This window comes from Anomaloglossus baeobatrachus, chromosome 12 (assembly GCF_048569485.1).
Source record: "Anomaloglossus baeobatrachus isolate aAnoBae1 chromosome 12, aAnoBae1.hap1, whole genome shotgun sequence".
Taxonomy (NCBI): Eukaryota; Metazoa; Chordata; class Amphibia; order Anura; family Aromobatidae; genus Anomaloglossus; species Anomaloglossus baeobatrachus.
In genome coordinates this window covers 10,472,894-10,486,286 of record NC_134364.1, presented here as the reverse complement: position 1 = coordinate 10,486,286, position 13,393 = coordinate 10,472,894, and the positions used below count along the sequence as shown (strand labels likewise).

Below are 13,393 nucleotides of genomic sequence, written 5' to 3'. Positions count from 1 at the left end.
AGTGATTTTACCCTTTGTATATTTGATAGTGCTTTTCTGAATAAATTATCCATAAATGATTTTCAGGCAGGATTCTGGCTCTGCTAATGAGCATCTCTCCCAACATTTCCCCTAACGTGCTCAGTTACACCAGGCTTGGTCGTGTTTTGATCTCCCCCTTCAACACATTTGCCTATTTTTCCTCTTTGGACCTGTCTCACATCTACCCCTCTCGGCTCCCCCGATCCCCTTCCCTCTGGGCTCCCCCGATCCCCTTCCCTCTGGGCTCCCCGGTCCGCCTTCCCTCTGGGCTCCCCGGTCCGCCTTCCCTCTGGGCTCCCCGGTCCTCCTTCCCTCTGGGCTCCCCGGTCCTCCTTCCCTCTGGGCTCCCCGGTCCTCCTTCCCTCTGGGCTCCCCGGTCCTCCTTCCCTCTGGGCTCCCCGGTCCTCCTTCCCTCTGGGCTCCCCGGTCCTCCTTCCCTCTGGGCTCCCCGGTCCTCCTTCCCTCTGGGCTCCCCGGTCCTCCTTCCCTCTGGGCTCCCCGGTCCTCCTTCCCTCTGGGCTCCCCGGTCCTCCTTCCCTCTGGGCTCCCCGGTCCTCCTTCCCTCTGGGCTCCCCGGTCCTCCTTCCCTCTGGGCTCCCCGGTCCTCCTTCCCTCTATGTTCTTGGGTCCCCTTCCCTCCTTCCCTCTGGGTTCCTCGGTCCCCCTTCCCTCTGGGTTCCCCGGTCCCCCTTCCCTCTGGGCTCCCCGGTCCCCCTTCCCTCTGGGCTCTCCGGCTCCCCTTTCCTCTGGGCTCTCCGGCTCCCCTTTCCTCTGGGCTCTCCGGCTCCCCTTTCCTCTGGGCTCTCGGCTCCCCTTTCCTCTGGGCTCTCGGCTCCCCTTTCCTCTGGGCTCTCGGCTCCCCTTTCCTCTGGGCTCTCGGCTCCCCTTTCCTCTGGGCTCTCGGCTCCCCTTTCCTCTGGGCTCTCGGCTCCCCTTTCCTCTGGGCTCTCGGCTCCCCTTTCCTCTGGGCTCTCGGCTCCCCTTTCCTCTGGGCTCTCGGCTCCCCTTTCCTCTGGGCTCTCGGCTCCCCTTTCCTCTGGGCTCTCGGCTCCCCTTTCCTCTGGGCTCTCGGCTCCCCTTTCCTCTGGGCTCTCGGCTCCCCTTTCCTCTGGGCTCTCGGCTCCCCTTTCCTCTGGGCTCTCGGCTCCCCTTTCCTCTGGGCTCTCGGCTCCCCTTTCCTCTGGGCTCTCGGCTCCCCTTTCCTCTGGGCTCTCGGCTCCCCTTTCCTCTGGGCTCTCGGCTCCCCTTTCCTCTGGGCTCTCGGCTCCCCTTTCCTCTGGGCTCTCGGCTCCCCTTTCCTCTGGGCTCTCGGCTCCCCTTTCCTCTGGGCTCTCGGCTCCCCTTTCCTCTGGGCTCTCGGCTCCCCTTTCCTCGGGGCTCTCGGCTCCCCTTTCCTCGGGGCTCTCGGCTCCGCTTTTTTCGGGGCTCTCGGCTCCGCTTTCCTCTGGGCTCTCGGCTCCCCTTCCCTCTGGGCTCTCGGCTCCCCTTCCCTCTGGGCTTTCGGCTCCCCTTTCCTCTGGGCTCTCTGCTCCCCTTTCCTCGGGGCTCTCGGCTCCCCTTTTTTCGGGGCTCTCGGCTCCCCTTTTTTCGGGGCTCTCGGCTCCCCTTTTTTCGGGGCTTTCGGCTCCCCTTTCCTCTGGGCTCTCGGCTCCCCTTTCCTCTGGGCTCTCGGCTCCCCTTTCCTCTGGGCTCTCGGCTCCCCTTTCCTCGGGGCTCTCTGCTCCCCTTTCCTCGGGGCTCTCGGCTCCCCTTCCCCTTGCTGCGATCCCTCCTCTGCCTTATACATGCTGTTGCCCTTCTTACATTTCAGACCCTGGATTGGGAGGATTTGGCAGCAAAGAAAGTTCCTGCTCCATTTAAGCCGGTGATCAAGGATGAGCTGGACGTGGGGAATTTTGCAGAAGAGTTTACAGAGATGGATCCCACGTACTCTCCGGCCGCTCTGCCCATGAACGCCGACCGCATTTTCCAGGTGAGGGGGCCGGTGCCTGGCGCGGCTGCCGGTTCAGGGGGTCTCTTCACCCTCGGGGCTAATCCTCCTATTACACAATGTGCTCGGCCGAGTCACAGGTCGAGGTTTCCTTGTAACGAGCTGCAGAGTGAGACGTCCGGATGGCGGCACAGTATTCAGCGGAGCCCTCCCTTATATAACACCCGATACATCTCTGGTTATAACAAGGGCACAAGTGGATTATTATATTAGGAGCTAAAGCTGCCGCCGCTCAATGTGGTGGCCGCAGATGGTGGAGACCTTGAGTTTTGATGTTAGTGTCCAAGATACACAGCAGCAGAGCAATGTATACTCAGACGTTCTGCCTCACAGTATATAGGAGTGCACACACACGGGGGAGCAATGTACAGAGGAACTGTGATCATGTGAGCAGCAACAAGGAGCGGACACCACCCAAACCATCCGAGCGCCTGCGGTGCACCTAGCGGTGTCTACATCCGGAGAACATAAGGAGCCAAACCTGAAGATGACGCCAGAACATAAATCTAGATGGAAAACTGTGTGCAGACTATGAACAAGCAGGGAGTGGTGGAGGATTTCAGCTCTGAGGTCTGGAGAATAGTGAGTGCAGCTCTGGAGTATAATACAGGCGGTAACTCAGGATCAGTAATATATGTACACAGTGACTGCACAAGCAGAATAGTGAGTGCAGCTCTGGAGTATAATACAGGAGGTAACTCAGGATCAGTAATGTAATGTATGTACACAGTGACTGCACCAGCAGAATAGTGAGTGCAGCTCTGGGGTATAATACAGGCGGTAACCTCAGGATCAGTAATGTAATCTATTGTGAGGTTGCAGCCTGACAGGTCCTGGATGGGAGGTATGTGTCACTGACGTAGCAATCCGCAGTGATGTAGGACCTGGAGAAGCAGACTGCAGTACATATAGTGCTGGTAGATGTTTGTTTTATATTTTTGTGGACTTGGATTTTGGGTCAGAGTTTTAGTAACTGTCAGAAGAGCGGGGTGGGAGTGGTTACTCCATGCCTCCTATCCAGGCATTGCAGCTGAGCTTCCTCAGGAGGGGTCTGTGAGGACCGGTGGAAGGACCTGTTGTTCCGGTCAGTCCTGATCAGCGTTGGACTAATCCCGGTGTCATGTGAGCGGCTGAGCCAGATTGATGTATGGATATTTTTGCTTTCTTTCTTCTCTATGCCGGAAGGTTGTACATTTGTTTATAGTTGAGGCTTTTGACCTTTAAAGGGTAGATATGGAAAAATATGTGCCTGAGTGCCGCTCCGTGTCCGCACCGGTCTTCACCGACACGGAGTGGTCATACGGCTGGTGCCGGCGATTCAGCAGCTTCCGCTGATATGGTGACAGCAGAGTGGCAGCTTCTCATCCGCTCTGCTCTGTAGACGGGCGGTTAGGACAACATCACACTGATTGACAGCCGACTCCCCAGTTAGGCAGCGGAGAGCCGGCTGTCAGTCAGCATGACATCGGCTGTGACACCCCATCTACAGAGCAGAATGGAAAAGAAACCTCGGCTTTGTTAATAAAGCCATTATATCCGATAGGAGCGGTCTGTGCCTGCTCTGTACTGGCTCAACAAGCAGATAGATAGAGACCCAGGTGAGGAAGACAGTAAGAGGGGCGAGACCCAGGTGATGAAGACAGTAAGAGGGGCGACACCCAGGTGAGGAAGACAGCAAGAGGGGCGAGACCCAGGTGAGGAAGACAGCAAGAGGGGCGAGACCCAGGTGAGGAAGACAGTAAGAGGGGCGAGACCCAGGTGAGGAAGACAGTAAGAGGGGCGAGACCCAGGTGAGGAAGACAGTAAGAGGGGCGAGACCCAGGTGAGGAAGACAGTAAGGGGGCGAGACCCAGGTGAGGAAGACAGTAAGAGGGCCGAGACCCAGGTGAGGAAAACAGTAAGAGGGGCGAGACCCAGGTGAGGAAGACAGTAAGAGGGGCGAGACCCAGGTGAGGAAGACAGCAAGAGGGGCGAGACCCATCTGAGGAAGACAGCAAAAGGGGCGAGACCCAGGTGAGGAAGACAGCAAGAGGGACGAGACCCAGGTGAGGAAGACAGCAAGAGGGGCGAGACCCATCTGAGGAAGACAGCAAGAGGGGCGAGACCCAGGTGAGGAAGACAGCAAGAGGGGCGAGACCCATCTGAGGAAGACAGCAAGAGGGGCGAGACCCAGGTGAGGAAGACCGCAAGAGGGGCGAGACCCAGGTGAGGAAGACAGCAAGAGGGGCGAGACCCATCTGAGGAAGACAGCAAGAGGGGCGAGACCCATCTGAGGAAGACAGTAAGAGGGGCGAGACCCATCTGAGGAAGACAGCAAGAGGGGCGAGACCCATCTGAGGAAGACAGCAAAAGGGGCGAGACCCATCTGAGGAAGACAGCAAGAGGGGCGAGACCCAGGTGAGGAAGACAGCAAGAGGGGCGAGACCCATCTGAGGAAGACAGCAAGAGGGGCGAGACCCATCTGAGGAAGACAGCAAGAGGGGCGAGACCCAGGTGAGGAAGACAGCAAGAGGGGCGAGACCCATCTGAGGAAGACAGCAAGAGGGGCGAGACCCATCTGAGGAAGACAGTAAGAGGGGCGAGACCCAGGTGAGGAAGACAGCAAGAGGGGCGAGACCCATCTGAGGAAGACAGCAAGAGGGGCGAGACCCAGGTGAGGAAGACAGTAAGAGGGGCGAGACCCAGATGAGGAAGACAGTAAGAGGGGCGAGACCCAGGTGAGGAAGACCGTAAGAGGGGCGAGACCCAGGTGAGGAAGACAGCAAGAGGAGCGAGACCCAGGTGAGGAAGACCGCAAGAGGGGCGAGACCCAGGTGAGGAAGACCGTAAGAGGGGCGAGACCCAGGTGAGGAAGACAGTAAGAGGGGCGAGACCCAGGTGAGGAAGACAGTAAGAGGGGCGAGACCCAGGTGAGGAAGACAGTAAGAGGGGCGAGACCCAGGTGAGGAAGACAGTAAGAGGGGCGAGACCCAGGTGAGGAAGACAGTAAGGGGGCGAGACCCAGGTGAGGAAGACAGTAAGAGGGCCGAGACCCAGGTGAGGAAAACAGTAAGAGGGGCGAGACCCAGGTGAGGAAGACAGTAAGAGGGGCGAGACCCAGGTGAGGAAGACAGCAAGAGGGGCGAGACCCATCTGAGGAAGACAGCAAGAGGGGCGAGACCCAGGTGAGGAAGACAGCAAGAGGGGCGAGACCCATCTGAGGAAGACAGCAAGAGGGGCGAGACCCAGGTGAGGAAGACCGCAAGAGGGGCGAGACCCAGGTGAGGAAGACCGCAAGAGGGGCGAGACCCATCTGAGGAAGACAGCAAGAGGGGCGAGACCCATCTGAGGAAGACAGTAAGAGGGGCGAGACCTATCTGAGGAAGACAGCAAGAGGGGCGAGACCCATCTGAGGAAGACAGCAAGAGGGGCGAGACCCATCTGAGGAAGACAGCAAGAGGGGCGAGACCCATCTGAGGAAGACAGCAAGAGGGGCGAGACCCAGGTGAGGAAGACAGCAAGAGGGGCGAGACCCATCTGAGGAAGACAGCAAGAGGGGCGAGACCCATCTGAGGAAGACAGCAAGAGGGGCGAGACCCAGGTGAGGAAGACAGCAAGAGGGGCGAGACCCATCTGAGGAAGACAGCAAGAGGGGCGAGACCCATCTGAGGAAGACAGTAAGAGGGGCGAGACCCAGGTGAGGAAGACAGCAAGAGGGGCGAGACCCATCTGAGGAAGACAGCAAGAGGGGCGAGACCCAGGTGAGGAAGACAGTAAGAGGGGCGAGACCCAGATGAGGAAGACAGTAAGAGGGGCGAGACCCAGGTGAGGAAGACCGTAAGAGGGGCGAGACCCAGATGAGGAAGACAGTAAGAGGGGCGAGACCCAGGTGAGGAAGACAGCAAGAGGAGCGAGACCCAGGTGAGGAAGACCGCAAGAGGGGCGAGACCCAGGTGAGGAAGACCGTAAGAGGGGCGAGACCCAGGTGAGGAAGACCGTAAGAGGGGCGAGACCCAGGTGAGGAAGACAGTAAGAGGGGCGAGACCCAGGTGAGGAAGACAGTAAGAGGGGCGAGACCCAGGTGAGGAAGACAGTAAGAGGGGCGAGACCCAGGTGAGGAAGACAGTAAGAGGGGCGAGACCCAGGTGAGGAAGACAGTAAGGGGGCGAGACCCAGGTGAGGAAGACAGTAAGGGGGTGAGACCCAGGTGAGGAAGACAGTAAGAGGGCCGAGACCCAGGTGAGGAAGACAGTAAGAGGGGCGAGACCCAGGTGAGGAAGACAGTAAGAGGGGCGAGACCCAGGTGAGGAAGACAGCAAGAGGGGCGAGACCCATCTGAGGAAGACAGCAAGAGGGGCGAGACCCATCTGAGGAAGACAGCAAGAGGGGCGAGACCCATCTGAGGAAGACAGCAAGAGGGGCGAGACCCATCTGAGGAAGACAGCAAGAGGGGCGAGACCCATCTGAGGAAGACAGCAAGAGGGGCGAGACCCAGGTGAGGAAGACAGCAAGAGGGGCGAGACCCAGGTGAGGAAGACAGTAAGGGGGCGAGACCCAGGTGAGGAAGACAGTAAGAGGGCCGAGACCCAGGTGAGAAAGACAGCAAGAGGCGTGCGACCCAGGTGAGGAAGACAGTAAGAGGGGCGAGACCCAGGTGAGCAAGACAGCAAGAGGGGTGCGACCCAGGTGAGGAAGACAGCAAGAGGGGTGCGACCCAGGCGAGGAAGACAGCAAGAGGGGTGCGACCCATGTGAGGAAGACAGCAAGATGGGCGAGACCCAGGTGAGGAAGACAGCAAGAGGGGCGAGACCCATCTGAGGAAGACAGCAAGAGGGGCGAGACCCAGGTGAGGAAGACAGCAAGAGGGGTGAGACCCATCTGAGGAAGACAGCAAGAGGGGCGAGACCCATCTGAGGAAGACAGCAAGAGGGGCGAGACCCATCTGAGGAAGACAGCAAGAGGGGCGAGACCCAGGTGAGGAAGACAGTAAGAGGGGCGACACCCAGATGAGGAAGACAGTAAGAGGGGCGAGACCCAGATGAGGAAGACAGTAAGAGGGGCGAGACCCAGATGAGGAAGACAGTAAGAGGGGCGAGACCCAGATGAGGAAGACAGTAAGAGGGGCGAGACCCAGGTGAGGAAGACAGCAAGAGGAGCAAGACCCAGGTGAGGAAGACCGCAAGAGGGGCGAGACCCATGTGAGGAAGACCGTAAGAGGGGCGAGACCCAGGTGAGGAAGACCGTAAGAGGGGCGAGACCCAGGTGAGGAAGACAGTAAGAGGGGCGAGACCCAGGTGAGGAAGACAGTAAGAGGGGCGAGACCCAGATGAGGAAGACAGTAAGAGGGGCGAGACCCAGGTGAGGAAGACAGTAAGAGGGGCGAGACCCAGGTGAGGAAGACAGCAAGAGGGGCGAGACCCATCTGAGGAAGACAGTAAGAGGGCCGAGACCCAGGTGAGAAAGACAGCAAGAGGGGCGAGACCCAGGTGAGGAAGACAGTAAGGGGCGAGACCCAGGTGAGGAAGACAGTAAGAGGGCCGAGACCCAGGTGAGAAAGACAGCAAGAGGGGTGCGACCCAGGTGAGGAAGACAATAAGAGGGGCGAGACCCAGGTGAGCAAGACAGCAAGAGGGGTGCGACCCAGGTGAGGAAGACAGCAAGAGGGGTGCGACCCAGGCGAGGAAGACAGCAAGAGGGGTGCGACACATGTGAGGAAGACAGCAAGATGGGCGAGACCCATCTGAGGAAGACAGCAAGAGGGGCGAGACCCATCTGAGGAAGACAGCAAGAGGGGCGAGACCCAGGTGAGGAAGACAGCAAGAGGGGCGAGACCCATCTGAGGAAGACAGCAAGAGGGGCGAGACCCATCTGAGGAAGACAGCAAGAGGGGCGAGACCCATCTGAGGAAGACAGCAAGAGGGGCGAGACCCAGGTGAGGAAGACAGTAAGAGGGGCGAGACCCAGGTGAGGAAGACAGTAAGAGGGGCGAGACCCAGGTGAGGAAGACAGTAAGAGGGGCGAGACCCAGGTGAGGAAGACAGCAAGAGGGGCGAGACCCAGGTGAGGAAGACAGCAAGAGGGGCGAGACCCAGGTGATGAAGACAGTAAGAGGGGCGAGACCCAGGTGAGGAAGACAGCAATAGGGGCGACACCCAGGTGAGGAAGACAGCAAGAGGGGCGAGACCCAGGTGAGGAAGACAGCAAGAGAGGCGAGACCCAGGTGAGGAAGACAGTAAGAGGGGCGAGACCCAGGTGAGGAAGACAGCAAGAGGGGCGAGACCCAGGTGATGAAGACAGTAAGAGGGGCGAGACCCAGGTGAGGAAGACAGTAAGAGGGGCGAGACCCAGGTGAGGAAGACAGTAAGAGAGGCGACACCCAGGTGAGGAAGACAGCAAGAGGGGCGAGACCCAGGTGAGGAAGACAGCAAGAGGGGCGAGACCCAGGTGAGGAAGACAGCAAGAGGGGCGAGACCCAGGTGAGGAAGACAGCAAGAGGGGCGAGACCCAGGTGAGGAAGACAGCAAGAGGGGCGAGACCCATCTGAGGAAGACAGCAAGAGGGGCGAGACCCAGGTGAGGAAGACAGCAAGAAGGGCGAGACCCAGGTGAGGAAGACAGCAAGAGGGGCGAGACCCAGGTGAGGAAGACAGCAAGAGGGGCGAGACCCATCTGAGGAAGACAGCAAGAGGGGCGAGACCCAGGTGAGGAAGACAGCAAGAAGGGCGAGACCCAGGTGAGGAAGACAGTAAGGGGGCGAGACCCAGGTGAGGAAGACAGTAAGAGGGCCGAGACCCAGGTGAGAAAGACAGCAAGAGGGGTGCGACCCAGGTGAGGAAGACAGTAAGAGGGGCGAGACCCAGGTGAGCAAGACAGCAAGAGGGGTGCGACCCAGGTGAGGAAGACAGCAAGAGGGGTGCGACCCAGGCGAGGAAGACAGCAAGAGGGGTGCGACCCATGTGAGGAAGACAGCAAGATGGGCGAGACCCATCTGAGGAAGACAGCAAGAGGGGCGAGACCCATCTGAGGAAGACAGCAAGAGGGGCGAGACCCAGGTGAGGAAGACAGCAAGAGGGGCGAGACCCATCTGAGGAAGACAGCAAGAGGGGCGAGACCCATCTGAGGAAGACAGCAAGAGGGGCGAGACCCAGGTGAGGAAGACAGCAAGAGGGGCGAGACCCAGGTGAGGAAGACAGCAAGAGGGGCGAGACCCAGGTGAGGAAGACAGTAAGAGGGGCGAGACCCAGGTGAGGAAGACAGCAAGAGGGGCGAGACCCAGGTGAGGAAGACAGCAAGAGGGGCGAGACCCAGGTGAGGAAGACAGCAAGAGGGGCGAGACCCAGGTGATGAAGACAGTAAGAGGGGCGAGACCCAGGTGAGGAAGACAGTAATAGGGGCGACACCCAGGTGAGGAAGACAGCAAGAGGGGCGAGACCCAGGTGAGGAAGACAGCAAGAGAGGCGAGACCCAGGTGAGGAAGACAGTAAGAGGGGCGAGACCCAGGTGAGGAAGACAGCAAGAGGGGCGAGACCCAGGTGATGAAGACAGCAAGAGGGGCGAGACCCAGGTGAGGAAGACAGTAAGAGGGGCGAGACCCAGGTGAGGAAGACAGTAAGAGAGGCAACACCCAGGTGAGGAAGACAGCAAGAGGGGCGAGACCCAGGTGAGGAAGACAGTAAGAGGGGCGAGACCCAGGTGAGGAAGACAGCAAGAGGGGCGAGACCCAGGTGAGGAAGACAGCAAGAGGGGCGAGACCCAGGTGAGGAAGACAGTTATAGGGGCGAGACCCAGGTGATGAAGACAGTAAGAGGGGAGAGACCCAGGTGAGGAAGACAGTAAGGGAGCGAGACCCAGGTGAGGAAGACAGCAAGAGGGGTGCGACCCAGGTGAGGAAGACAGTAAGAGGGGCGAGACCCAGGTGAGGAAGACAGTAAGGGAGCGAGACCCAGGTGAGAAAGACAGCAAGAGGGGTGCGACCCAGGTGAGGAAGACAGTAAGAGGGGCGAGACCCAGGTGAGCAAGACAGCAAGAGGGGTGCGACCCAGGTGAGGAAGACAGCAAGAGGGGTGCGACCCAGGCGAGGAAGACAGCAAGATGGGCGAGACCCATCTGAGGAAGACAGCAAGATGGGCGAGACCCATCTGAGGAAGACAGCAAGAGGGGCGAGACCCATCTGAGGAAGACAGCAAGAGGGGCGAGACCCAGGTGAGGAAGACAGTAAGAGGGGCGAGACCCAGGTGAGGAAGACAGTAAGGGAGCGAGACCCAGGTGAGGAAGACAGCAAGAGGGGTGCGACCCAGGTGAGGAAGACAGCAAGAGGGGTGCGACCCAGGCAAGGAAGACGGCAAGAGGGGTGCGACCCATGTGAGGAAGACAGCAAGATGGGTGAGACCCACGTGAGGAAGACAGCAAGAGGGGCGAGACCCAGGTGAGGAAGACAGTAAGATGGGTGTTGTAAAAGATGACTCTGGGAGATGACGTCAAGACGTTCCTGACGATCTTCAAGACGGTTACGGAGCCAGAGAGACTGCATCCGGAGCAGTGGACAGAGATTCTGGTGCCAGATTTGTTTGGAGAACCTCAGACCTTTTATTATTTGACCCTTCAGAACACCAAGGAGTACGGCAAGCTCCAGGCATAGATCTTGGCTTGTCTAGGTATAACCCTGGCCAATGTGTGCATCAGTTGGGTTATCACATGGATGAGCCTCCTCTGTCCCAGACGTGTGACCTCCTGCAGTTGATACAAAAATTGCTACAGCCAGAGACTTGTTCCTCAGCCCAGATGGTGGAGAGCGTGGCAGTGGATCAGTTTATCCACTCTCTGCTGGGACCGGTTCAGTCCTGGGTTGCCCAGGGAGCTCCGCAGAACGCAAATGACCTGGTTGGCCCAGTGGAGATGTACCAGGCGGTTGAGGATTCCCTGCGAGGTCAAGGAGGGGTAAGGTCAACTTTTTGGGGTTTCCAATGAGGGGCTGACACCCAAAAGGCTTCTCTTTGAATTGCTATACAGCCGACACCCGGTGGACTCCTGGATATAGCAGACACCGGGGACATGGAGACTGCAACCTACAGGACTGTAATTGACCATGTGGCCCAAGTGCACGAGAGGATGACTAGAGTGATTCCCATCATCAGAGAGCACCCCCTCCAGGCACAAGACACGCAAAGGTGTACAATCGGTCAGCAAGAGTAAAGGGGGCTTTACACGCTGTGACATCGCTAATGCGGAGTCGTTGGGGTCACGGAATTTGTGACGCACATCCGGCCGCATTAGCGATGCCATTGTTTGTGACACCGATAAGCGATTTTGCATCGTTGCAAAAACGTGCAAAATCGCTAATCGGCGACATGGGGGTCCATTCTTAAAAATCGTTACTGCAGCAGTAACGAAGTTGTTCCTCGTTCCTGCGGCAGCACACATCGCTCCGTGTGACACCGCAGGAACGAGGAAGCTCTCCTTACCTGACTCCCGGCTGCTATGCAGAAGGAAGGAGGTGGGCGGGATGTTACGTCCCGCTCATCTCCGCCCCTCCGCTGCTATTGGGCGGCGGTTCAGTGACGTTTCAGTGACGTCGCTGTGACGCCGCACGGACCGCCCCCTTAGAAAGGAGGCGGTTCGCCGGTCACAGCGACGTCGCGGGACAGGTGAGTATGTGTGACGGCTCTGGGCGATATTGTGCGGCACGGGCAGCGATATGCCCGTGTCGCGCAACAGATTGGGGCGGGTACCCACACTAGCGATATCGGGACCGATATCGCAGTGTGTAAAGTAGCCTTTAGATCGTTTAGCCCTAGGGATCTGGTGCTGGTGTTGATACCCATGGTAGAAATCAAATTTCTCGACAAGTGGCAAGGCTCCTACAACGTGCTCAAACAAATCGGCGAGGTTACTTATAAAGTCCACCAACCAGGGAGAACGAAGCCTTACCAAGTCTACCACATCAATGTCCATTTGATCAAGCCATTGGAGAGATAAGGAACCTGAGAAAGCCCAGTGTTTGGTGGCTCAGGCCAAAGCCGATGTGAAAGACGTCGAGGTGGCAGAGACGCTATCACCTGCCCAAAAGCAGCAGAGCCAAGAATTGCTTCATAGCAACAGAGACTTGTTCTCAAAATTGCCAGGTTGTAACCAGGTCATAGACCAAGAGATTCTCATGGAACCTCATGTCCAAGTGAGTTTCACCCCTTACCAGATTCCTGAGGCTCGCCATGAGGTCATCTTGAAGGACGTTAAGCTGATGTTAGACCTAGGAGTGACTGAGGAGTCCGAGTCGCTGGTCCAGTCCTATTGTCCTGGTGCTAAAACGAGATTGAGAATGTTGGTTTTGCAACGACTACAGAAAGCTGAGCGAGGTTTCTAAGTTTAGTACACATCTGATGCCCCGAGTCAACGAGCTGACGGAGAGGTTAGGGGAAGCCCAGTACATTATGAGCCTGGACCTCATGAAAGGGTATTGTCATATTCCCCTATCCAAAGAAGTCAAGAAGAAGACGCCTTTTCAATGCCAGTTAGGTGTCTCCAGGATGTCCGGAGGCCATTTGGGTTGTAAGGCGCTCCAGCCACCTTCCAAAAACCTATGCACTGAATCCTAGCTGCCCACAAAACGTTTGCAGTGGCCTACCTGGATGACATCGTGATCTTCAGCCAGGATTGGGGAAGCCATGTGGGCAAGGTCCAGGCGATATCTGATGCTTTAAGGAAGGCGGGGGTTTTCATCAACCCAAATAAATGTGCCATCGAGAAGGAAGAAGCCAGATAATTACACTACATCTTGGGCAGGGGTGAGATCAAGCCCCAAGTAAATAAGGTGGACGCGATCCAGAACTGCTCTTAAGGAAGCAGGTCAGAGCATTTCTGTCCAATGTGGGCTACTACTGTTTGTTCATCCCTAACTTTGCCATGATCCCTGCACCCCTGACCAACCTCCTTAAGGGTCCAAACTCGGCTACAGCCAAGTGGTCTCCAGACGCAGAGACATCATTCCAGGATGCCCTGTGTAATCAACTGGTGATGGTGGCACCAAACTTCTCTAAGAAATTTGTGGTCCTGATGGATGCGTCACAGGTCGGTTAGGTGTTGTCCTCTCTCAAGAATTGAAAGGCGTAGAACACCCAATAATGTACCTAAGATAGAAACTGGCTTCCTGCGAGAAGAATTACTCCATCGTGGAGATCGGTTCTTTGACCGGCTTAATATGTTGCCTATTAAGCAGAAAATATAGGTCAGTCTCAGACCCTGCCCCACCGAGGTGGATGCGTGAGAAGAAGGGAGACCATGACAGGGTTACCAGGTGGTTTCTAGCATTTAAGCATTTTAGCTTCCACGTAGAACGTAGGCCCAGGAAGCAGCACGGGAACGTGAATGTCCTGTCAAAGGTGCATTGTATGGGGGCAGAAGGTACCAA

At 57.5% G+C, this 13,393-nt stretch overlaps 1 protein-coding gene across 1 annotated transcript in view; it reads left to right on the top strand.

Annotated features, from left to right (window-relative positions):
• RPS6KA5 (ribosomal protein S6 kinase A5) overlaps positions 1–13,393 on the top strand; it is a 62,721-nt gene that overhangs the window by 35,411 nt on the left and 13,917 nt on the right. The window contains exon 9 of the mRNA XM_075330594.1: positions 1,832–1,993. Coding sequence (XP_075186709.1) covers positions 1,832–1,993 — 162 coding nt within the window. The remainder of the gene's footprint in view (positions 1–1,831; positions 1,994–13,393) is intronic.